The following is a 23252-nucleotide window of genomic DNA, read 5'->3' on the forward strand; positions in this document are numbered from 1 at the left end:
GATTAAATATGGATCTTTTTGGTGGTCCATGTTAGACCAATTATTTTAAGAGTTTTTAAAGTGATAATCTCAAAGATCTCAGTTTCGTTCTCTTTGGCGGCACCTATGGCGATAATAGTTAAATGCGGGAGCGCACGGTTGGCTCCGGTTGTAACTCTTGATTTTCCTCGCTGACGGTCACTTTCCTTTTTAGACTGTTTGCTTCATCTGAGCGTCGAGTTTGTTTCTTTGTCTTTGGATTTTCACTTATTTTAGAAGTTGTATCTGTAGTCATCCATCTTTTCTTTGTTTGTTCAGCCATAGTAGATTACTGTTTACTCGCAACACTTGCAGAGACCGGAAAAGCAGCAGCTTAGCTCCTCCTACCCTCTCTGGCAGACCAACCACTGCTGGGTGATGGAAAACGCTTCACTAACTGGACACCACTTGTGATTTTTTCCACCAAAGTCGCACCAGACGCCCAGTCTGTAATACTGCTAATGCAAAGGCTTTCATCAGTGGGCCATAGGCTCAATCACCATTGTGTTACCTCATTCAGCGATAGTGACTTAACAGACATTTATTTATGAATCTCGGAAAGACCGATGGCCTCTCTTATTGTTACTTGCTTTACAAACACAGTTCTATTACACAGAAACACAGGTACCATCAAGTAAAGGTCAGAGTGCTGATTTTATGTGAGCTTTAAAAGAGGCTGTAGCTTTATGATGTCTCTGTGTGGGAGTCTAATACTTCTAATTTGAACTTCAAAGCGACAGTGAGGATCTTTGTGACCCCTGTGGACGAAGCAGTACCTCTTACTCTTATCTCTTGTTCTATACATGCGTAAGTCGTGTATTCTGACAAAACAGAAATCCCAAGCGGCTGTCTTTGAACGGTCAAATACATCACTCGCTCAAATCTTTGCTGTAGAAAATGTTAACAGGGCCATTTTGGCAGCGTGTGATTCATCGCCTCGTCTGGCTCCGACCCGGCCGCAGCAATAACAGAGATTAAGAATAAGTATAGAAATAGTCAACCTTCTTGTTGATGGGCTTGTTTGCTTTTGCAGGTCATATAGAGACATCAGTGTCCATTTCAGTCTGTTTAAGCAGTTAAAAACTTGTCGCAGGACTTTCATTAGATCAACTGGAAAGATGATATTGACCATGTACACCCTCCTCTGTGTCTCAACTGTCTCTCTCACCTGCACACAGGTGCAGACACACATAATAACACGAGAGGACCGACCACAGCTAGCAAACACAAGTCTCTGCTCCACAGTCGCACAGTCTCTGTTTGCAGAGGCAGCTGTGTGGTTCTTATGATCCTTCATGAGGTACTTTGAATCTTCAGCAGTATTTAATGTCTCTGTTATTGTGACTCTTGTCAAGACCTGATAATCACCTTTGCTTTAGTGATCATTCATGTATGCAGGTAAGTACTTTTTTTTTTTTTACTTGACAGCTGCATTTTAAAGGGGAAAAAAACGAATCCTCTTTTTTAAACAAATAAATACAGTCTTCTATTTTTTTTTTCCATTATGTTTGTTGTTTAAGTTATTTAAATTTAAAATGTGATCTTATATGAAGAAACCAAACTAACCTAACACATCTTTTTCCAGGTTAGAGATGATTTTTCATCAGAAATTCCTGAATTTGTTCTTCACTCTGTCTCTGCTGAGCAGCCCTGCCTCCACTTCAGAGAGAGGTAGGAACGTAAGATGATTATCCAAACTGTTTAAGTCAAGATGTTTCTATAGTAGTTTTATAAAATATGTTAAAGGAATAAGACAAGATTGAAAACAACTGCCCCTCTCCTTTCTCCCTCTTAACTGTTTATCTTTTACATTACATCCTGCGTGGTGTGAAAGTCACTGTGTTGATTGTAAATAAGTCAAGAATATCTTAAACAAACACAGTAGTTAAACACTATGTGGTTACGCATGTACATATATGGTCTCTCTAAGTTATAGATTAAAGGTCAAACGCTTGAAACCAATGAGGAGAGTTATAATAAGTAAACCAATTTACCTGACGGCCATCTGTTGTCTTTAATTGCCTTTGTGTCTCCATAGACTAGATCCCACATTTTTTTTCAAAAACAACAGCTGGTTTTTCTCCTTGATGTCAATGTAAACAAAACAAAAAAAGATTACATCCAAACTTTTTATATGCATTTTGTTAAATATAAATTTAATGCTAGATTAATCCTGACTGGTCGATTCTGTGTCAGTGTTGTTAGGCAAGGTTCAGGGCTGAACAGAAGTTGTGTTGAGCAATTTTAATCCAATGAAAATGCAGATTTTTATGAATTAGGTGTTAAATGTCAAAATCAGCACCTTTGTAAGTCTGTGTGTCAGTCATATCATTTCACTTACAGCTCAAATAACCTGCAAAGAGTGCAGTTCCTCTTGTCTTACCAACTTTAAACTGCAGGTTTTTCTATGTAATCAGTTCAGTTGTGCAAATACGAAAGGTTATATCTCCTATTAAAGTTGTCCACTGTTCTAGTGTTCAAAATTATTAACTAGAGATATTGCCTTTTATATTAGAAATGTCTTCTTCCTTGTTTAAACCTGTTGCCTACATTACCCACAATACAACCAACAGTTAATTTAGAGTTGAGTTGGAGATTTACTGTTATGCTAGCAGTGGCTAATGTAGCTTCAAGCAGAGTTGATGCACAAACTCCACACCCAGGGATTGTTCTTCATTTCAAACTACTGGACACCTTAGGCGGGGCGGCCTCACGTGACATCACATGAGGATATTTATCAGACTTCAATTAGTTACCTCTGGAGCCACAAAGGGTTTTATATCTATAGATCTTCTTTTGTTTGCTGTATGTTATTGATTTATTGTATAAGTGTTTTGTTGACAGCTTTGCTCAGTCTATGGGGCAACGTGGCCGACTTTAACCCCGGGTGCAGCCACTGGAGACTAAAGCCTGGGGTCTCCATCCCCGCCCTGCAGGAGTTCACGGTCTGCTTCAGCCTCAAGTTTGAGGTATTCTTGATAAATGTACATTTTTTAGCACAGCCCGATAGGTTAACTTTTTCTGTATGTATGTGGATGAAATGAGTTTTTGAGTGATGGATATTACTTCATCCACCATGTCTAGGACGTGACTTCCTCACCATGGACGGCCTTTATGTACCGTCACCCGGACGTTCAGTACGCCGAGCTGGGTTTTGGGGGAAAGCAGGGTCTATTGGTGGTGTGGTTGTTTGGGACGGAGTGGACCACCGCTGAGATGAGACTTCATGTGTCACAGTGGCACTCCCTGTGTCTGACCTGGACACACACTAAAGACAGACCTGCTCTGTACATTGATGGTGAACTGGTGGAAATCACAGCAGGTGGGTTACAAAGACATACGTTTCTGAACTCTTTGGCAACAAAATAATCCTCAGAAATACTCAACACTTACACTTGGAAGTCTACATGGAAGATAGAGGGTTAATTTGTGTGTTGGATCCAGCTTTTATTCTCCTGATTCTCTTTCTGACACCTAAACTTGGGGCATCTGATACACTGCTCTATTTCCCCCGTATTTTAAACCTTTAAAGGGGGGGTATTATGCTAATCTCAAGCTTCATATTTTACTCTGTGATACCTGTGGAGTAGCTTAGCATAATTTATGGTAAAAAAAAACTCCCTACAAGGCCACTTTCTTCTCATTGGCCAGCTCTCCAAGGCTAAACTTAGTGACGCGTGTAGACAGTTCACAGCAGCCTGCAGACGGAGCTGAGAAGCCTGGGGATTACTCCAACATACTTTTACCTACAGATTTGAAACTTCACCCATGTTTAGTCTGGACATCCAACATTGTAACATTATATATATGTCTTAAAATGTGAAACAGCACAATACCGCCTCTTAAAACTTAACTGCATGGATTTAACATGAGGTAACATAATGTAACATGAGGGTTACTGTGACTTTTAATACTTTGTTGGCATTTAGCCAATTTACGGTGACTGATAGCAAAACTACCAAAGAACACAAAGTAAAACAAAGAATCACATAAACATGAAAGGAGCTGTTGTTAATGTGGATCGGTCATCTTCTGTCTTTCTTAATAAGGTTAGTATTGGCAACGTTAGCATTCTGGCGTATTGGATCTGTGCAACCCTAATTAAATACAGGCCAGATCCATCATTTAGTAAAGGACAGGGACACATGAACCTCAAGTCCACATGTCCCATTTGTCACCAGGAAACATTTACATGTTAAGCATGTTGCCATTTCAGTGTTAAGTATCTGGAAATGATTTGTCTCTTGACATTTAGCTCTTTGGTTTTGGATGCCGAACAGTGTTGGATGTTCCTGTTTCAAACTGTGATAACTTTCCTTATTATTTGACCCTCCTTTGTGCCATGCTCCCCTGCTGTCTTCTCTCCTAGCTCACAATGTAGAAACTCCCTCCATTACCCCGTCATGTCGCAAACTGGCCCCCAACGGGACTCTCACTCTGGGTGCGTCGCACTTCCTGGTCGACGGGAATATCAAGATTATTCCATTCACCACTCTGTTGGGCAAATTATCTCAGTTTCGGCTATGGGGTCGGGAACAGGAAGTGACATCACTGAAATGTGCAGAGGGGGACCTGGTGAAGTGGGAACCAGACAACTGGGACAGTCGGATCTGTGCCGTGCCCTCTGATCCCAGCCTGCAGTGTGGTGAGCCAAAGGGAACCTTTACATTTACTGGACTATAAACTCGCTGGTGTTTTTTAACTGACATAAAATGTATCAAATTTGATGAAGTCTAAATTCACCTAAGAAACTGCCAGTTCTGCAAGTGTCAAGTTTCTCCCTTCACCACCTCCCACGGTGTTTTTACATCAGTCAGTAATTCACTTTAATGCAGTCTGTCAGTTTTATCGAGCGTTTGACAGCTTTTTCCTACGTCAGCTGGAGCCTCTGTGGCTGCCTTTGATTTACTTTACGTCCTCAGCCCTCAGATTAAATATTGACACCCGCTCTTTTTGTCAGTAAAGTAAATACAGAAGTCATTCTATGATCAATAACATAAAAAACAAAGCATTAATTACACAGCTGTCATAGCTTGTTATTTTCTACCTGCAAAGCTGGAACCTGGGGTTAATTAAGTAAGTACGTTTTTTTCTAGGCTTTCTCTAGGCACCTTTATTTTCATGTGAAGTTTATCACTTAAGTCTATAAAACATTATTACAGTAAAGGTAAGACATAAAAATGTGCTAAGTATTTAAATCAAAGTATAGATTTTACTTTACACAAGACTTTTTTAAGCCAAGTATTTGAAAGTCCCTTCACAATAAAATAAAAAGGTCAGCAGTTTGTCGTCACAATGAAAGAAGTAAGTCTGAAACTAAATTGTTGAATTTTTAACACATCTTCACTCAAGTTTTCTTTTTCCAGTTAAACACAATTTTTGGTAGAAAATCTAGAAATTAAACATGCGAGAAAATACTATAAAAATGTTTCCATCATGTTTTCCATTTCTTATCTTGTATATTTCTTAATGCATTTTATTGGTAAATGTTTCAGTTGTTCCTTTTTCAATTTACATGTATGTATCCGTCTGTCCGTCTTTGGCAGAATGGTCCTTCTACAAGCTGAGACTGATGTTTGTCATTATGCGTTTTGATGGGAACAAAACAGAGCTCTACAAAGCCAGAGACATCGCGCATAAATGGGTAAACAACACAAACAGAGAGACAAAGATGTTCTCAATTTAATGTTAAAGTCTGTCCTAAAAGTCTTCTGTATTCACTCTGAACACTGAAACACTTCTTGTTAAACCTTGCGTATGTCGACAAAATGTCATGTATCAAATCTCTTTTAAGGCTGTTGGGAGAGATTGTGTTGTATTGCACAGGTGCAGTAAATCTCAGTGGCTGTAACTGCTCTCTGCTGTTTGTTGTTCCTGCAGCTCAGAAAGGTGCTCCCAAGCAGCATGTATTTACCCCGAGTGTCTGTGTTTGAAGTACTCAGGTAAGAGAAGATCTGCGTTTACGACCCTTACATCACTGACCGTATATAATTCAATAAAATACCTATGAATGTCATTTTGTGTCACATCAGTTAAACTTATTTTATAGTGTATAACAGGAAGAGGGAACCAGTAAGCCAGAAGCATAATGTGTTTCTCTAATGTCTCACACAGATCCAGTTCAGAAGAGAGTGATGTTAAAACATCACCTGAAGACGGGCTGGTAAGCAAGAACAACTTAGCTTCATCAACCATCACTTCTACTGATTTTAATCAAACACTAATTAAAACAACGTAAAATATTTATTCATCATGAGCTTAAATTTAGCACATTTTGGTCAATTTTGTGTAACTATGTGTCTTTTATTCTTCAGGTGCGATGGGCTCCATCTAGTGACAGGTAACATGGTTCAGGTTGACAGTTTGACCTTATGATTGAGGTTTTATTATATAGTATATAGCCTCATAGAGGGTTAGTAATAGCATAATGATACATCACGATATCTGATTAACTGAATAAAACAAAATGTGCAGAATTAATGCATTATTCACTGCAACTGGGATTTTTACACAAACTGAGATAAACAATGATGCAGTGACTCAAATTGTCAGGAAGATCTGTTTGGAGTGATGAATTTTTTTTAAATTAAAATAGTGATATTTGATAATTGGGACGACGATATATTGCCATATCGATATTTTGTCCCACCCCTAGGGCTGATAATGGCTGGGCAATAAGATGGGCAACTATAGGATGCAAGACAAATTTATAGCCTATTGCTTTCATAAAAGGGAAGCCGATGCGAAAGTACACTAAACCTGTGTATTTCTAATGGCCAGCAGAGGGCGACTCCACTGGTTGCAAAAAGAAGCTCGATTGCATGAAACCAGATGAGAAGATGTCTCTATTTCTCACTTGATTTATTGCCCCCAAAACATTTTTCCTATTGAGTTCATGATCGCAATCACTAGTTTCAAGTCTTCTTCAACACTGCATGGTCCTAATTTAGCAAATAATTCTCCCATTTAGAGTAAAATCAACAATGCAGCAGGTTATGTTTTAAGGCGAGACTACCTATGATGGACAAGTTGCTACCACAATGTCTAGTCAACCAGGAAAGAGACGTAAAAGGATAAGGACTGGCTACTCCCTCTTTGTATAAACAGTTTATAGCATAAAGAAAATTCCTTGCATTAGAAAATACATTACGAGTCAAAAGTTTGGACACATTTTCTCATACAAGTGAATGGGAAAGTGTGTCCAAACTTTTGACTGGTAGTGTATATCTATACGCAAATATCTAATAATAAATGGGAAGAAACTGTTTTTGATTTGAAGACTTTGAAATTGTCGCATTAAATGACCAAATTGTGAAAACTCTTGGGATCTGAGTTCTGTAAACAAACCACATTATTTTAAAGTAAGCCAGAGTGAAATGAAGAAGAGTGAAGCTATCTACAGTTATAAATGCATAAATCCCAAACAGGACAGGACAGCAAACATTTCATCATTACTTTCACTTGAAAAATCTGTCTGTGGTTGCTCACAAAGGAGGGGAGTCACAGGTCAGAATATATGGGATCCACTGCAGGAGAACACAGTTAAAAAAACTCTGTCTCTTCTGTAGGTTTCACTGCCTGGTTCATATAAACGTTATCCCTCCTTTGGATGTGGCCACTGTGCAAACAGAGATGTACACTGACCTCAGGAAACCCTACACTTGCCCCGGCGGTCAGCTACAACTGTGGGCAGATCCAGCGAGCATACACATCACACCTGTCGGTAGGAAATACTTCACAACATGCAGATGTGTGTAAATATGAGTAAACTGAATCTGGCTCACCTGAATATTTGCTTTTAATTGTAGAAAGCTTCACTGCGACCACCACCAGCCCCCCTGATGTGGTGACCTCTCCAGTAACAACAACATTACCCATTACCACCACTAGCACTACCACAAGTACCTCTACCAGTGCAGCCACAACAACCAGCTCCACAGCAGGCCCTACAGGTGTTTCGGGTCAGCCTGATCATTCACAGTCACTGGATACATTTTTTGATGCATTACTAGGGGAATTATTTAAGCTGTGTCTGACTGAATGCCTCATGTGAAGTGGTAATTTTGTCTGGATCTCCTCTGCAGAGCTGTATTTTGAGGTCAGGGTGAATGTTTCCATCACAGGAAGCTATGATCCAGAACAGATTATTTCCACCTGGGTAGGTCTGACAGAATAACTCTATTAGTTATAACAGTGAAGCACTGATTAGGCTTTACCTGTTATAATTGCCGCCTCTGACTCTCCACAGCTCAACTCCAGTCTGCCCGATGACATGATGATCGTGCTTGACCTCCAGATGCTCCCACAAGAACGCAAGTATGGTGTACAATGCAGCTGCCACACCTTACCCATCTATTTCAAGAAATATCAGACATCGTGATGCACATAAACAAATTAACTTAAAAACTGATCTCACTTTCAGACGTCGTCTCAAGCGGCAGTCAAACCTCTCAAACTCAGATGAAGTAAGTGAACCAAAAATTACTCTCAAGTCACAATGGAAGCTCTTTCCAAGCTCCAATGACTTGTATGAGCATCTTTAGGATGACGATAAGGATTTAGCTTTTAGGTTCTGCAACCTGATATATCTCTTGGGAATAGTTAAATATTTTGGGAAGTACCCTGATAAGTTTTCATGCCAAGGTCGTTGCCCTTACTAAAGATCTGACTGATTAGTTTCATGGGGAGATAGAGCTGAGTGTTGTCAGCGTAACAGTGGTAGGAGATTTTTGAACGTTTGGATAATTTTAACTAAAGGAAGCATGTAGATTGAGAAGAGAAAGGGGCCCAGGATGGAGCCTTGTGGGACTCCACAGGATATACACTACCAGTCAAAAGTTTGGACACACTTTCCCTTTCACTTGTATGAGAAAATGTGTCCAAACTTTGACTTACTGTGCATTATCCCTTACCTAACAGCACAGAACTCCTCATAAAACACACGTCTGAAGTAAGTGGGCTAGCTGTTTCCCCTGCTTCAAGTCTTTATGCTAGGCAGAGCTAATCAACATTTCTAGCTCCATTGTTAATGCACAGACGTAGTGGAGGTATGAATCATTCCTGTCTCTCTATGCATGAAATCTCCAAACTATATTTTTAACATTGAAGGTTTTGACTGGTTGACTTTTTGTTGCAGTACTTTATACTTTTATTATAGGTAAAGGTGGAAAAAGAAATGTAACTAAACAATAAAAACATGTATTTCACTGGAATAAAATACAAAATCTAAAATTGAATTCATCCACTATTTCCTCCAGTTTTAAAGCTTGGTTCAAAATTTTCTTCTTCTCCAGGTATTTGCACACAGAATTTCAAGGTACGGATTTGTGTCGCTCTGCACAATTTCACTTTAATCAGGAACAAATTAAATCGTAGAAAAATGAAGAAATGGAGTTGTAAAACTAATTAAACAGAACCAGTATAATGCGCTGCTTATCAGATGTATTTACTTTGTTACACTGAATGCTAATTTGAGTTGGACATTATGGTTCAATTTAGCTTTAATTAATTCCTCAAACATATTCATTTACTGCCATAATTATCTCTTTTATTGTCTGCAGAGAGAGCTGTGTTTTCCGGGTGCAGTGCACGATGTCGCTGTCAGAGACGCATGAAATGGAAGAGCTGATAAGAGCCCTGCTGCTGATGCCTTATGACAACGGATCCATCTCCATAGAAACCCAGGACATTCAGATAAGCCGCATATGTATGGTCCACTTAACTTTTTATTTAAGATGACATAATTTATATTTTACTCTATAAAAAGAAAGAGGGACATAATTTTATACTGATATTTTAATAATTTAATCTCCTCCTTTTCTCCACTTCTGTGTCTGTCTCCCTTGGTAAGTGATATTTACGTGCGCTGCACAAACCCACCTGACGAGGAAAGGCCTGTTTGAGTGGCCCGCCACTTTAGGAGGAAAAAATGCTACTCAGCCGTGCCCAAAAAACCCTCGACGCTACGCCACAAGACACTGGTGAGCACTCAGTTTATTCAGTGATTACTATCTGAGCTGAGTTTGTATTTTTTTGACCATAACTCTTCTTCTCTTCTTTGTTGATTTCAAATGGAAGCAAAAACAAACAATAATCCCACTAAATGAATAAATATGAAGCTCTAAAGTATGTAAACATCTGTATGTAGATTGTATCCTTTCATGGACATGTTTATGCTTACTACTGTTACTTAATGCTGAACTCATGACCTCTAGTACATGAATAGTGCACACAGTTAGCTTGTTATCAACATACATTTAACAAATGACTAAATACAGGCCTATGCGGGTACTGATTACTTTTACTGGTAGATATTTACACAGCTATCACACTGTACTCAGGACTCCTTCTTTGTGTTGACTCAGCCTGACAATACTTATTGATGGCTGCTCATGGGCGGGAGGAGGCTGCCCTGTAAAGTCATTAGTCAGAGGGTCGGTGTCACTAATTAGGGGATTTAATAGATTGATTATTTCTAAGATCAACATCCTCCCAGCTGTCTGATATCTAGCACACTAGCAGTTGTTTAAGAGATGCATGTTCTGCCAAACTAAGACTGTAGATAGCAAAATCATACCACACAAACAGAAACAAAAGACTACAAAAAAGTAGCAATACAAAAGGTAGACGTTCTATTATTATGACCCTCGACCCGCCCCGTAGTTTGAGAAATCAGGAAGCGATGCTTAGTTATTTGTATTTACTGTCGAAGTGAACTGAGTTACCACCGGCAATGATTCCGCTACATACATTTTGCCGCGGTGCAGCCGCTGCTTCAGATTTATGTGCAATTCAGCATATTTATTGAGAGTGCAGTACCTTTGGGGTTATTCTGCAGAATATTCTGGACAGTATTTGTCATTGTTTTGGAATGTCGCACTAATAATAAACATACATTTGCATAAAGGAAGCATATTTGTCCATTCCCATGCTGATAAGAGGATTAAAAACTTTAAAAAATATCTCTTTAAGGTACATTTACTATAGGTAAAAAACATGCGATTAATTTGCGATTAAATATTTTCATCGATTGACAGCCCTGTTATAAATACAAGATACCTAGCTTGTAAAATAAATATAAGATTAGATTTACAATGTTTAGTCGGAACTCCGTTCACAAAGGTTTTTCAAGCCCTCCTCTGCTGTCCTCTCACCAGTAAACTTTGCCTCGGTACACACTGGATGGCACCGGACCTGGAAGACTGTTCTCTAGTGGTGGAAACCATCCCTGATCTGGACCACGTCAAAGTCACTCCCGGTCTGTTACACGATCCATGTCTCTGTCTTATGTTGTAGTAATAAACTGACGAATAACTTGGTAACATTAAATCCCAAATTTATGGTTCAAAATGTCGATTTAAAGATCCAAAGAAAAGGTAAAAAACTGAAGTACGCAAAGTCAGAATGAAAAGGAGTTTTTCCAACACTTGAGAATGTATATCGCATATTGGATGAAGTCTTTAATAAAACAGGGGACTGTTCAGTTTGACTTTATCATAAACAATGTTCTAAACCCTGCTGCTCATCAGTGGGTTCAAACAAACCAGTAAAAATGTCACAACACAACAAGATAAACTATTTCACATGTTGTATCGTCTGTCTCCAGGGAATGCGCTGGACGTCATTGAGATGATTGTGAGCTTACTAAAGAACCAATCCACCTTAAACTACAAGGAGCTGGCCACAGTCCTCAACAAGCTGGAGGACATCCTCAACCTCAGCGTGGTCACTCCAAACCTGGGCCAAGCTCTCATCAACATCATCTCGGACATCCTGGAGTCTGACAGCGACCTGTTGCCTTTTACTAACACGTAAGGATGGACGGCTGGAGATAAAATCAAAATGTTTGACTTCTGATGACCCCTCCTCTCTCTTCCTCCTCAGTATCCTGAATATCACAGAAGCAGTGGGGGACACGATGGTGGGCTACGAGGGCTCCTCTACCCTGGTTGCTCCGGCCATTGCTCTCTCAGTGGTGGATGTGGTTCCCGGACAGTTTAACAGTTTGACTTTCGGGGTGAAATCTCACCGCGTAGGCACAACGCCTGAGGTTTGTAAAGTAACGACAATAACAACCAACAAATGTCCTCAATCTGTCCGATCCAACAAAAAACTAATTCATTGTTCAGTGAGCGACATGATGTTAAAGACATTAACATCACTTTTAACTGCTCTGGTGAAGATAAGCTAGCATATTACATAATGCTCTTATACAAAATAAATCAGTTATGGCTCTATATGATCAGGGATACAACTGGTATAAATATGTTTGTGTTTGCATTAGGGATAGACCGATTATCGGCGCCGATATTCAGCATTTTGACGCATATCGGCATCGGCCTTTTTTTATTTTTTTATTTTTTTATCTGACGGCCGATAAGAGTGCAGAGTGCTCACACACACGGCGGAGAGGAGAAAAAGTTCATTTCTTTGCAAATTTTATTTAACTTTCTTTTATTTACTTAATAAAACTTCAGGAAGTTATTTATTTATTTATTTACATTTTCAGTTAACTTTATAAGAGATACTGCTGACCCTTGTTTGTTTAATGAACATATGCTTAAAGGCATTTAAACAAAGTTAAGTGTTGGAGTTTGTATTATTCAAAATTCTTACCCCAAATATTTTTTTACTGCAGATGAATATCGGCTCCAAATATCGGTAATCGGCCTCCCTGACTACTAATAATCGGTATCGGCCCTGAAAAAAACCATATCAGTCTATCTCTAGTTTGCATGTTTACATCATGACTGTGTACAGCAGCCTGTACATGACTGAGTTACCATCTATCCTTGAGCTACAATCCACCCCATATAGTGAAGAGACTAGTTAAAGTTTGGCTATATTTTTTGCCTGGTTAAACAAATATAAACAGCTATATATGGAAAGCTGCTACTAAAGCAGTTGAAGTTTATCCCCTTGCCATCATAGCATCTAGTTTTCCTCTTGCATTTCCTTTTAAGCAGCTTTAACATTGGAAAAATAAGCTTACTCTACATTGTCCAACAGCTTATTATATATTCTATATCATCTTGTTCCAACTCTGCACTGAAGCAGAGACAACTGCAAAATATGTTTTGGTTCTTCCATTTATAGGTTTGTGTCAAATGAACTGTTGTTTTATTGTAAACATTTGTCACGACTTCCAGATAAAATATTCTCATTTGGGTCTTTTATTTGCAGAAAATTACGACTGGTTAGAGATAGATAAAAAGATGCAAAAAAGGTGTTTTTCAGACGTTGAATAATGTAAGGATGCACGATATTAGATTTTTTGCCAATATCCAATATGCCGATATTTTACAACTCATTTAGCCGATTACCGATACCGATACCGATATTTTTTCCCGCACACCTAATTGCAGAGATCATCAACTCTCTTCTGCATTGGAATTAGCGTACAGTATAATGGTGATACTCTTATCACATTTGTTACAACGGTCGGGGTGACGGGTCTTGAGATGGTTAATCAAGTTTGTAGTGTTGAAAGACTTTGCCTTGGCTCCTCCTCGCATCACCGAAGCTGAGCAGTCATTGCAAATAGCAGTTTTGCGATCTATTTCGGACACTTTGAAAAACTTCCACACCACGGACATTTTGGCTTCTAACTCTCTCATGCTGCAGGTAGACACACGTGCCGTCATCACGCTGCGCCGCGCAGGTCTTCTTCGCGCCGGGGACATTGCGCCGAGGTCGGGCATTTAATCAAGTATGCAGCAGCCCATTATTTTATCGGTTAATTATATCGGCGGATATCGGCGTGTTGAGCGATATCCGATAGTTCATTTTAAGCCAATATCAGCCGATAGCGATAACGTGCCGGTAATATCGTGCATCCCTAGAATAATGCAAAGAAAACAATTTCATATTCATGTGTAAACAACAGAATACTAATGTTTTAACTTAGGAATAGTTCAGGAACCAATATTTGGTGGAATAACCTGCTTTTAAATTACAGCTTTAATGCATGTTGGCATGCTCTCCAACAGTCTTTCACATTGCTGTTTGCTGACGTTATGCCACCCTTGGCGTATAAATTCAGCCAGCTATTCTTTGTTCGAATCACATTCAGGAGGTTTTCAATGGGGTTCACATCTGGATTGGGCTGGCCATGACATGTAGAGAGAGATGCTGACTCAGGGAACATTTGGAGCAGGAGCTGTATTATGGATTTCTTAAACTCGAGATGAAACGGCATTTCAAAAGTATCTAGCTTCCGTATCGTGACGTATTTCTGAGTGAAACAGGACGTGCAGGCGGGACATATCATTAGAGGGATTTGATCGTTGAGAAGTGGGTGTAGACAGACGTTCTCCACAGCACAGTAGCTAACTGACCGAGCGTTCTTGGTGCTCTGCCGCTAAATGTTGCAGATTGATTGGTTGAAATTGTTTGGTGCTAACTTACGTAAGCACGCATGAAATTTTGTTTTACTGGGAGAAAAAAATAATCAGATTTTGATATAAGAAGACGAAGAAATGGATTTTCTAAATTTTTTTGGCCTATATTGTTAAATAGATGCACAATATTAGCGGGGATGTGATCTAAAAGGATTAAAATGACATTTTTCATTTCACCTCGACTTTAAGCATTTCTTTGATACACGTGTAATATTTATGTCTTTTGAAAAATCTTTCCTAAGTTTGAACAATATTTGGATTTTGTAAGTTTATGTGCACTTAAACAAGTAATGTCATTCACTTCTAAACTCTTTTGTTCCAACCTTTTCACTCATAATCTAGACACAGACAGTCCGCTCAGCTCTGAATCTGGAGAATCTTTGTGTGTTACTGTTAATCAAAGCATCTGAGTTAATAATGTCTCTGTGTTTTAGATTTTCATCAACAGGTATCCCTTAAACGGCACCGTGGCTTTCATCTCCCTGCCGTCTGTCCTGCAGCACAGCTTCCCACAGCACAGCTCCAACCAGAGCCCACCGAGGGTTACGTTTCAGTTCTTTGGCATCCCGATGCTCTTCAAGGTATATTACGTAGAGGAAAAATGTGAGAGTCTATTAGAAACATGAATATGTCATATTAAACAGTTTTATTTCCAGACCAGCCAAAAGGGGGCGATCCTCAACACGTTCGTGGTGTCAGCAAGTGTGACCAATGCCAGCTCTCCAATCAAAGACCTGGACGAAGATGTGAAAGTTACACTCCAACATCTAATACCCAATACCGTAGGATCAGCTGTCCTGTATAGATATAGATCATGATGCTTACACTGCTGCAATACAATGAATGAATGAGTTTGTAATTCCCTTTAATAACAAAAGCATTTAAATTTCATGATAAAGCTTCACAAGGACGTCCAGTGTGTGTACTGGAACTTCAATAAAAACAGTAGGTCCTGATTTAAATGCTCAGTACTCTTTCATTGTTTTATTAATGCTGGATGAACTGTGTGATTCTGAATGAATGCGATTAATGTGTCGTCATGTAGACGGACACGGAGGCTGGGACGACTACGGCTGCAGGAAACACAACAGCAGCTCAGAATACACGACATGCCTGTGTGATCATCTCACACACTTTGGAGTTCTTCTGGTATGCGCCGCATGTTTGCAGAGGGACAACGGCACATTTAAATGCTATATGTTATGTTAAATGTTATATGTAATAGTAGTGGCAGTGCTACTAACAGTATTATTGGTAGTTGTAAAAGCAAGGAGGTTCCAGACAAAGGAAAGCTGTTAAACTCAGGTTTTACCAGCAGAGGGCGCTCGATGCACAACGTCTAAAAAACTAATCTTTAACAAAGTTTGACCATAAACAGTCACTGAGTTTGGCACTTATTCTTTATTATAGACTAGATTGTGTAAAGTAATTGAAGGAAACTCACATTTTAATCTAATCTGATATTGAATATATTGCTTTTAAATAATCACATAATGTAACAAATCATTTGTGTGTCGTGAAAGCCAAACTTGCATTGTTCTATACACCGATCAGCCATAACATTATGACCACCTGCCTAATATTGTAGGTCCCCCTTTCGCCACCAAAACAGCCCTGACCCGTCAATCTGGACTCCACTAGACCTCTGAAGGTGTGCAGTGGTATCCGGCACCAAGACATCAGTAGATCCTTTAAGCCTTCTAAGTTGCGAGGCGGGGCCTCTATGTATCAGACTTGTTTTCAATAAGCCACGGCCGCCCATGACGCTGTCAGCGGTTCACTGGTTTTCTTTCCCTGGACCACTTTTGGTAGGTCCTGACCCCTGCAGAGCGGGAACACCCCACAAGAGCTGCAGTTTTGGAGATGTGCTGACCCAGTCGTCTAGCCATCACAATTTGGCCCTTTGTCAAAGTCGCTCACATCTTCACGCTTACCCATTTTTCCTGCTTCCAACACATCACCTTCAAGGATAAAATGTTCGCTTGCTGTTTAACATATCCCGCCCACTGACAGGGGCCATTGTAACAAGATAAACAATGTTATTCACTTTACCTGTCAACGTTGTGGCTGATCGGTGTATGTAATAACTGCTAAAAGTATCAGGGTGTTCACTTCAGCTGTGTGGCCCAATAAAAGCAATCTTATGTCTGTATTTTACAACACAATTATAACAGCTTCAACATCTTTTCTGATTTGTCAGAGGGAGAATTGTTCCTCTTTTATTCCCCCGCCATCCTGCAAATATCTCTTCTTGTTTCATGTGACGTAGCTTGAGTGGGTACGATCCCCCGTAAGAAGTCTGTTTTGCCTATGACGCGTCTTTCTCGCTGTAAGCCCTGAAGGTTTAGTATTGTGAGAATGGACATCACGGCAGAGGCAAAGAAAATGAGAGGGACCTTGACAGAGAAGCATAAAAGAGAATAAGACAGAGAAGAGGACCGGACAAAAGTAAATCTTGGCGGTAGTTTAAGTGGAGAGGGTGAATTGCACTCTGAAATTGTAGGGCTGCAGATTCACCTAGTGCTAAAGGTTTGGACTTAGATAGTAGAGGTCATAGGGACAAGAGCAGTTACAGATATAACTGTACGTGACTTACAATCTGTGTCTTTGTGAGTAATTTGTGGCACTTATGCTTACATATCTGTGTGTGTGTTTCTAGGATGCCTCCAGGACCCCGTTGGACCCAGTAAATGAGCAGATCCTGACCATTATCACCTACGTTGGATGTGGAGTCTCATCATTGTTCTTGGGAATCACTGTTCTCACTTACACAGCTTTTGAGTGAGACCTTAACCACCGAGATGTTATTTTATAAATATTTCCCACCTTATTATAATTATTTAATGCTCTCTTACCGTTCGTCTTCCTCCCCGATCTCTTATTTCCCCAGGAAGCTCCGTCGAGACTACCCGTCTCAGATCCTCATCAACCTCTCCCTGGCGCTGCTGGGCTTGAACCTGGTGTTTCTCGTCAACTCCTGGTTGTCCTCCTGGGGTATATATGGCCTCTGCGTGGCTGCAGCATCCATGCTGCACTACTTCCTCCTGGCGTCATTCACCTGGATGGGATTAGAGGCCGTTAACATGTACTTTGCGCTCGTGAAAGTCTTCAACGTCTACGTACCGTCTTACATTCTCAAGTTCTGTGCTCTGGGATGGGGTGAGTGTCTGTTCAACTAACTACCTTTCAGAGAGTTTCTGAAGGAATGTCCATTTAAAACAAGTTTTAATTTTTAAGGCTATAACATACTATAAAAGTATATAATCTGTCCCTTCAGGGCTCCCTCTGGCGATCTGCATTCTGGTGCTCATTGTGAACAGAGAGGCGTACGGCAGTCACCTCTACACTGATGCTCAGCCTAGCCTCGAGCCATTGGACAACTCTGACAACTTGTGAGCTTTTGGTTCATTTTCCAAGTCACAGGGGCTTCAATTTGAGTCAGGGCGACTGCAAGCGCAACCATCTTTCATTTAAGTATCTGAAACTGCAACACCTGCCACAGAATGTGTATTTGCTGGGACCACAATGACCACTGAATCTCCCCTCTCCTCCTACAATCACTTCTTTTCCCTCTGACTAACTCCCTCTTTTCTTCCTGTTCCCTCAGCTGTTGGCTTCAGGACGACGTGACATTTTATGTGTCTGTGGTCGCCTATGCTGCACTAATCTTTCTCTTCAACATTGCGGTAAATAATTTGAACGAAGTTTTAAACTACAAAAACACTGGCTTATGTTTATTTTACTGGTAAATGTGTAGGCACAATAGTGTATACTGTACATCTTGAAATATGATGATTTCATTGTGGACTTTTTGGCTTGGCATGACTCTGAATAAACCTCCCATGTGAGGGCCTGTCCTAGTTATCTTTAATCCCAGTAATATTTTCCTCTAACTGAACTTCCCTCAACCTTTCTTAAATCTCCATTTAGGTTTTTGTGGTGGTTCTGATCCAGATTCGCCACATGCAAACCAACAGCCCGGCTGGGACCCGCAGCGGACTGATGCATGACTTAAAGGGAGTTGCCAGTCTCACCTTGTTACTTGGACTAACGTGGACTGTTGGTTTCTTTACCTGGGGACCAGCCAGAATAGTTCTGCTGTACCTTTTCTCTGGACTCAATTCCCTGCAAGGTAATTGTTTGTGCTTATATGAACTATTCCTATGAAAAGGTTTGTTGCATGCACAGGTGATATACCAGTAAATAAAAAAGGAAGAATAAGACGTTTGCCAACCATACATGGAGTTTTCCTCAACATCCCAATCCACGCTCCCAGTTCAAAAGAAACCAACAAAATTTGCAGATAAGAAGAAAAAAATCAAACAGAGGCTGAATGATGCAACTATTTCTCAACTGCCTTTACCTCGGCTGGCCTTTCTTTTTCATCTCAGAGTGATGCAACAGAAGCGCTCCACTCTCTACTTCTAGAGGAGAAATGCCTTGCTCAAGTGCAAATTAAAAACAAAAGAGCTACCAAGCAAGAACCGGTCTTATCCTACAAAGTTCACGACCTTATCTCAGCTCTGTTTATGTTCCAGGACTTTTCATCTTCCTCTTCCACTGTCTGATGAAGGAGAATGTCAGGAGGCAGTGGAGGATTCATCTCTGCTTTGGACGTTTCAGACTTGAAGAGCACTCCGGTACGACAGCCAGACGTAGCACGATGTGACCTCATCAAGTCACTCAATTTAGTTTTAATGAAACCTAAGATGCTGCCTGAAGCCTTTTTCCACACAGTACGGGATCAGCTCGACTCGAAACTTTTACTCATACTTTAAAGGGGCCATATCTTTTGAAGTGATATTCTCTTATTTTGGGGTGTTTATTGTTCACAGTGAAAAAGTGAAAACTGCATAATTCCGTGTTTTACCAGAATGTTTAAAAAGGTCTCCTCTGAAATGGGCCGTTCAGAACAGTTGCAGGTTTCTACGTAGAACCTTGCTTTCGCTGAAATCAACCAATCGTCATTCACCGTCATTCCCCTCAGGCTGCTTTCTCGCACTAACTTGTAATCAAGTCATTGTCAAGATTTCAGCTTACCACTCCGATACTTCCTGTTTCTGGCTCGTACATATAAGGCTGAATAACCGGTCCTAGAGCAGCCATGTTTTCTACAACTTTGGAGCGACAGTGCAGCAGTGTAGCCACTCTTGCTCTCGCGTGCGTTCCCACGTGGGGGAGGAGCTACACGGTCACTCCAAATACTCTCTTTCCCACCCCAAAGGCAAAACAGCTTGTTTGTTTCAGGAGGAAGGAGAGGCTCTGAAAAATTAAAACATGTAAACAACTTTTAAACAAGCTTTACCAACGTGATTCAAAAACACGTTAGAATAATAGACAATTGCACAGCTAAAATATGTCCCCTTTAACTATTTCCTTAAAACTGATTGTACCCTCCAACCTAACTGCAGACAGGCCTCTTAGTAGTCTGTAAAATGCTTTTGTACCACCTGTGTGAGTAGCTTTAACATAACAGAAACACAGCGTTATGCAGGGGTCCTGTGTTGCACTAATGACGTTCCTCTCTGACCAATTAATTGCCAAAAAACACAAAAGGTTCAAAGCAAGTTGAGTGGAGTCGAGCTGTACCATGCAGTGCTTCTATGTCACAGTTGTGTCTGTCCATTTGTGTTTTGGTTTGTGTTGTCACTATGTTGTGAAAGTAAGAGAAAAAGAGGTTTCCTCCTGAGGTTAATTCCTTACAAAGAACGATACAAAGGGTCCCCCCCTCAATTACCTGTTTGGTGTTGTCTTTCAGAGTGGAGCAACTCGGCATCAGTAGGCGTCGTGGCCAAACCCAAATCTAATCCTCCAAGAGCCTCTGTGCCATCGGTCCGCTCGGTCAAGTCCAGCTCCACAGACAGCACGTCAGCTTCCTCCGACTCCAGCCAGAGAGAGTCGTCCTGCAAGAGGCCAAACCTGGGTGAGGAAACAACGCACTCCAAAGCAGCTCACATCCTATCTACAGTCAGAACTCTTCGTATATATCACGCAATACTAAGTCTCAATGAGACAATAAAAGGCTTCCATTTTATTCCTTAACGAGTTACACAAAACGTTTCAGGGAGTTCATGTCATCACTGATGTATCTTCTGTTGACATTAAACTTGTACTGAATCCCTTAATCCTCTTCTATTGTTCGACATTTAAGGTCACAATTTAAAGTTATAATTCCTCTTAAGATTCAGCCTCTTTCATACGAGATGAGGATGATCACAGGTTTAGTCAGACATCACAGTCCCTCTGCTGCAAGCATCACAGTGAAGGTCACTGCATACATTAATGAGACTGCTCTGACATTAAATAATTACATGAAAGCCTTTGTAATTAAGCAGCTTTAAACACAACTAAAAGGACATTACTGTGGTTTCTTAAAGGTTTCTCTCACCACCTGACAGTTCAATTTAATTTTAACCCCACCTCCCAGGCACACGTATGCTAAATGTCTGGTTTTCACACCTCTAAATTGTTCTCAGATGTTTAATTATCTTGCAGGCTTTTTCGTGAATTCCCTGGCTATCCCTCGAGCCCAGAGGAGCCCCTCAGGTACAGGAGCTGCGCCTCACCAGCGGGGGATGAACCCGACACCTGGCTGGAGGAATCACCTGCTACAGCAAGAACAAAGATAAACCACATGCACGACATATGCATTTCAAAACACACATCCAGGAAACCCTCACAAAGCGCTTTCAAACTGAAACAGCAGCTTTAGCAAACACTGTGCTTCTTTAAAGCCTCGGCAATATGTAACAGATGCAGGGTAGAGCTTATAGTAACTGTGCAGCACCGTTGTATGCCAGCGTCATTAGATTATTTTATCATCCAATTCTATTGTCATTTGTTTTAGCTAAATATTGAAAAAGAGCCGGCAATTATGAAGACATGAGTAGTTGCATCAGTTCCAAGGAGGAGTTGGTTGCCAAGCAACTGGTGAGTGGAGCCATGGTGACAATGAACCATGGTACCACACAGTTTGCATGAAAAAATTATAATAAAAATTTTAAATTGAAGCCTCCCTCTACTCCTTCTTCACTTGATTGCTGTAAGAAAATGTGAACGGCAGCTTAAGAAAATATTGTACAATCCTTCTTTAATCACTTCATGAGATGATTAGCACACCATCTCCGAGTGTGACTGCTATCTCGCTTGTGTAGATTCTGACACCTGTGTGGTGATAAACATGTGACGGTCCAAAATAGTCACTAAACATACATACTTAAATATACCACTTGGTTTGTTTGGGTTTGATCTGCAGCATCGCAGAGACAGAACTGACGTCCATGCTGCATGAAATTCTCCTCATAAAGTCTAACAGTGTTTTTACATTTACTGTATCATATAAAACATCTGCACGATGTAATGCAAACCATCAGAACAGAAGGCTGGCAACAGCTACTAGTTCTGTAAACTTTCCTATTTCTATTTTTAGACCAGCAGAGGTTGGCGGTCAGTTTTTGACTCATAGTTGGTGGATTTCACAAACTAATAAACTCATATGAAGTATATTAGGTAAAAACATAAATGTGTGAACTGTAACATTAACACAGAAAACAAAAAGATCTGAAATTCTTAACAAGAAATATTGTAGCATATTAATTTCCAGTTTCTGTTTCATGTTTTTAATTATACATCAACAGTAAAATGTGGAGAGCTCTCACCCTGTATTTAATAGTCACCTAGAAATTAAACCCACCAAGAGTTAAACCTATTTCAGTGATATTGAGAGAAGATTCATACAGGAGATGAAACCTTGAACGTCCATGTTATTGACAAGAACAGGGGTCTCCAACAGGTAGCCTGGATTTTAGAAGCTCGCCAAGAGGTGCACAGACACTGCACAAAAAATCTGACAATAAATGCACCTTGAAAGCCTCTTCAAATACAATCAAATACACAGATGTCCCACCCCCTCCAATACAACATTATAGGATAGGCCTATCAGCTGTCAATAACAGACAATGATGCCCCTAGCAAGTTTGTCAAAGTCTGAACCTAACCGATCACAGCAATGTTGCAGCAACCTCCATTGACAGGTCGAGTCAGTTATGCTGTACGCTAGTTGAACAGTGATCCAGCTGTAAATGACTTTGGTGCTATTAGCCTGTTTAGCCAGATTAATGATGGACAATGAATTTCGTGGCCACGCCAAGAAAAAGCAGAAAACTTTCCACAAGTTTTTATTCACCAATGGAAGGACAAGTGTGTGTGCCTCATCTGTGGTACCAACATTTCAGTCGACAAAGGAACCAACATGGGGCGCCACTAACAATTACAGCGATGTAATGCAAGTAGCTCTTGGCCACTTTCATTTTTACAAAGTAGCTCTTAGTAGCAGTTGGAGACCCCTGGACTAGAACAATCAGAAGACAGTAATACAAGTACAATCTGAGAAAGTAACATGTATGAACAGTAAATGAAACTGAATGGTAAAGCACAGAATCAGTATGTTCCTGATGCCCTCTCGACGCCAATGACTGGTTGCATTATTGTTTCGGTAATCAAAACAAGATGCATTGTTGTTAATCAGTAAGAACCTTTGGCTGCAGAACAAAGGGCGATCATTTTGCTCCATTTTACTTGACAGGGTGAAAAAAAAAGTCCACCTTTAACCAATATTTTTCCACCCACAGCACTTTCAAACGGACTACTTCACTGTTGCAAACAGTAGGGTCGCTTTTATTTTTCTCAAACTCCTACACAAACTGAAAACAAAAATGTTTTTTGTAAAGCCAAACTAAAATCACTGTTAAATATATTAAGTGCACAGAAACACTGTAAACAAATGTCAAGAGGAACTTTGACAAACTTCGACTGGTTTCGTTACTGGGAGCACAT

At 40.3% G+C, this 23252-nt stretch overlaps 1 protein-coding gene across 1 annotated transcript; it reads left to right on the forward strand.

Annotated features, from left to right (window-relative positions):
- Positions 1 to 1406: 1406 nt before the first annotated feature.
- Positions 1407 to 21046, forward strand: LOC138600944 (adhesion G-protein coupled receptor G6). The gene is made up of 25 exons (XM_069672507.1): positions 1407 to 1416; positions 2863 to 2987; positions 3103 to 3340; positions 4388 to 4663; positions 5565 to 5662; positions 5899 to 5960; positions 6133 to 6181; positions 6333 to 6358; positions 7587 to 7741; positions 7827 to 7979; positions 8103 to 8176; positions 8267 to 8334; positions 9579 to 9724; positions 11624 to 11828; positions 11902 to 12067; positions 14852 to 14998; positions 15074 to 15199; positions 17077 to 17198; positions 17308 to 17576; positions 17695 to 17809; positions 18025 to 18103; positions 18348 to 18549; positions 18956 to 19057; positions 20176 to 20340; positions 20913 to 21046. Exons 1-25 carry the CDS (start codon positions 1407 to 1409, stop codon positions 21044 to 21046), a joined length of 3312 nt encoding a protein of 1103 aa, XP_069528608.1.
- Positions 21047 to 23252: the final 2206 nt, after the last annotated feature.

Source organism: Semicossyphus pulcher, unplaced genomic scaffold (genome assembly GCF_022749685.1).
Source record: "Semicossyphus pulcher isolate SPU_LCO1_2020_fin unplaced genomic scaffold, fSemPul1.0.p SCAF_10, whole genome shotgun sequence".
Lineage (NCBI taxonomy): Eukaryota > Metazoa > Chordata > Actinopteri > Labriformes > Labridae > Semicossyphus > Semicossyphus pulcher.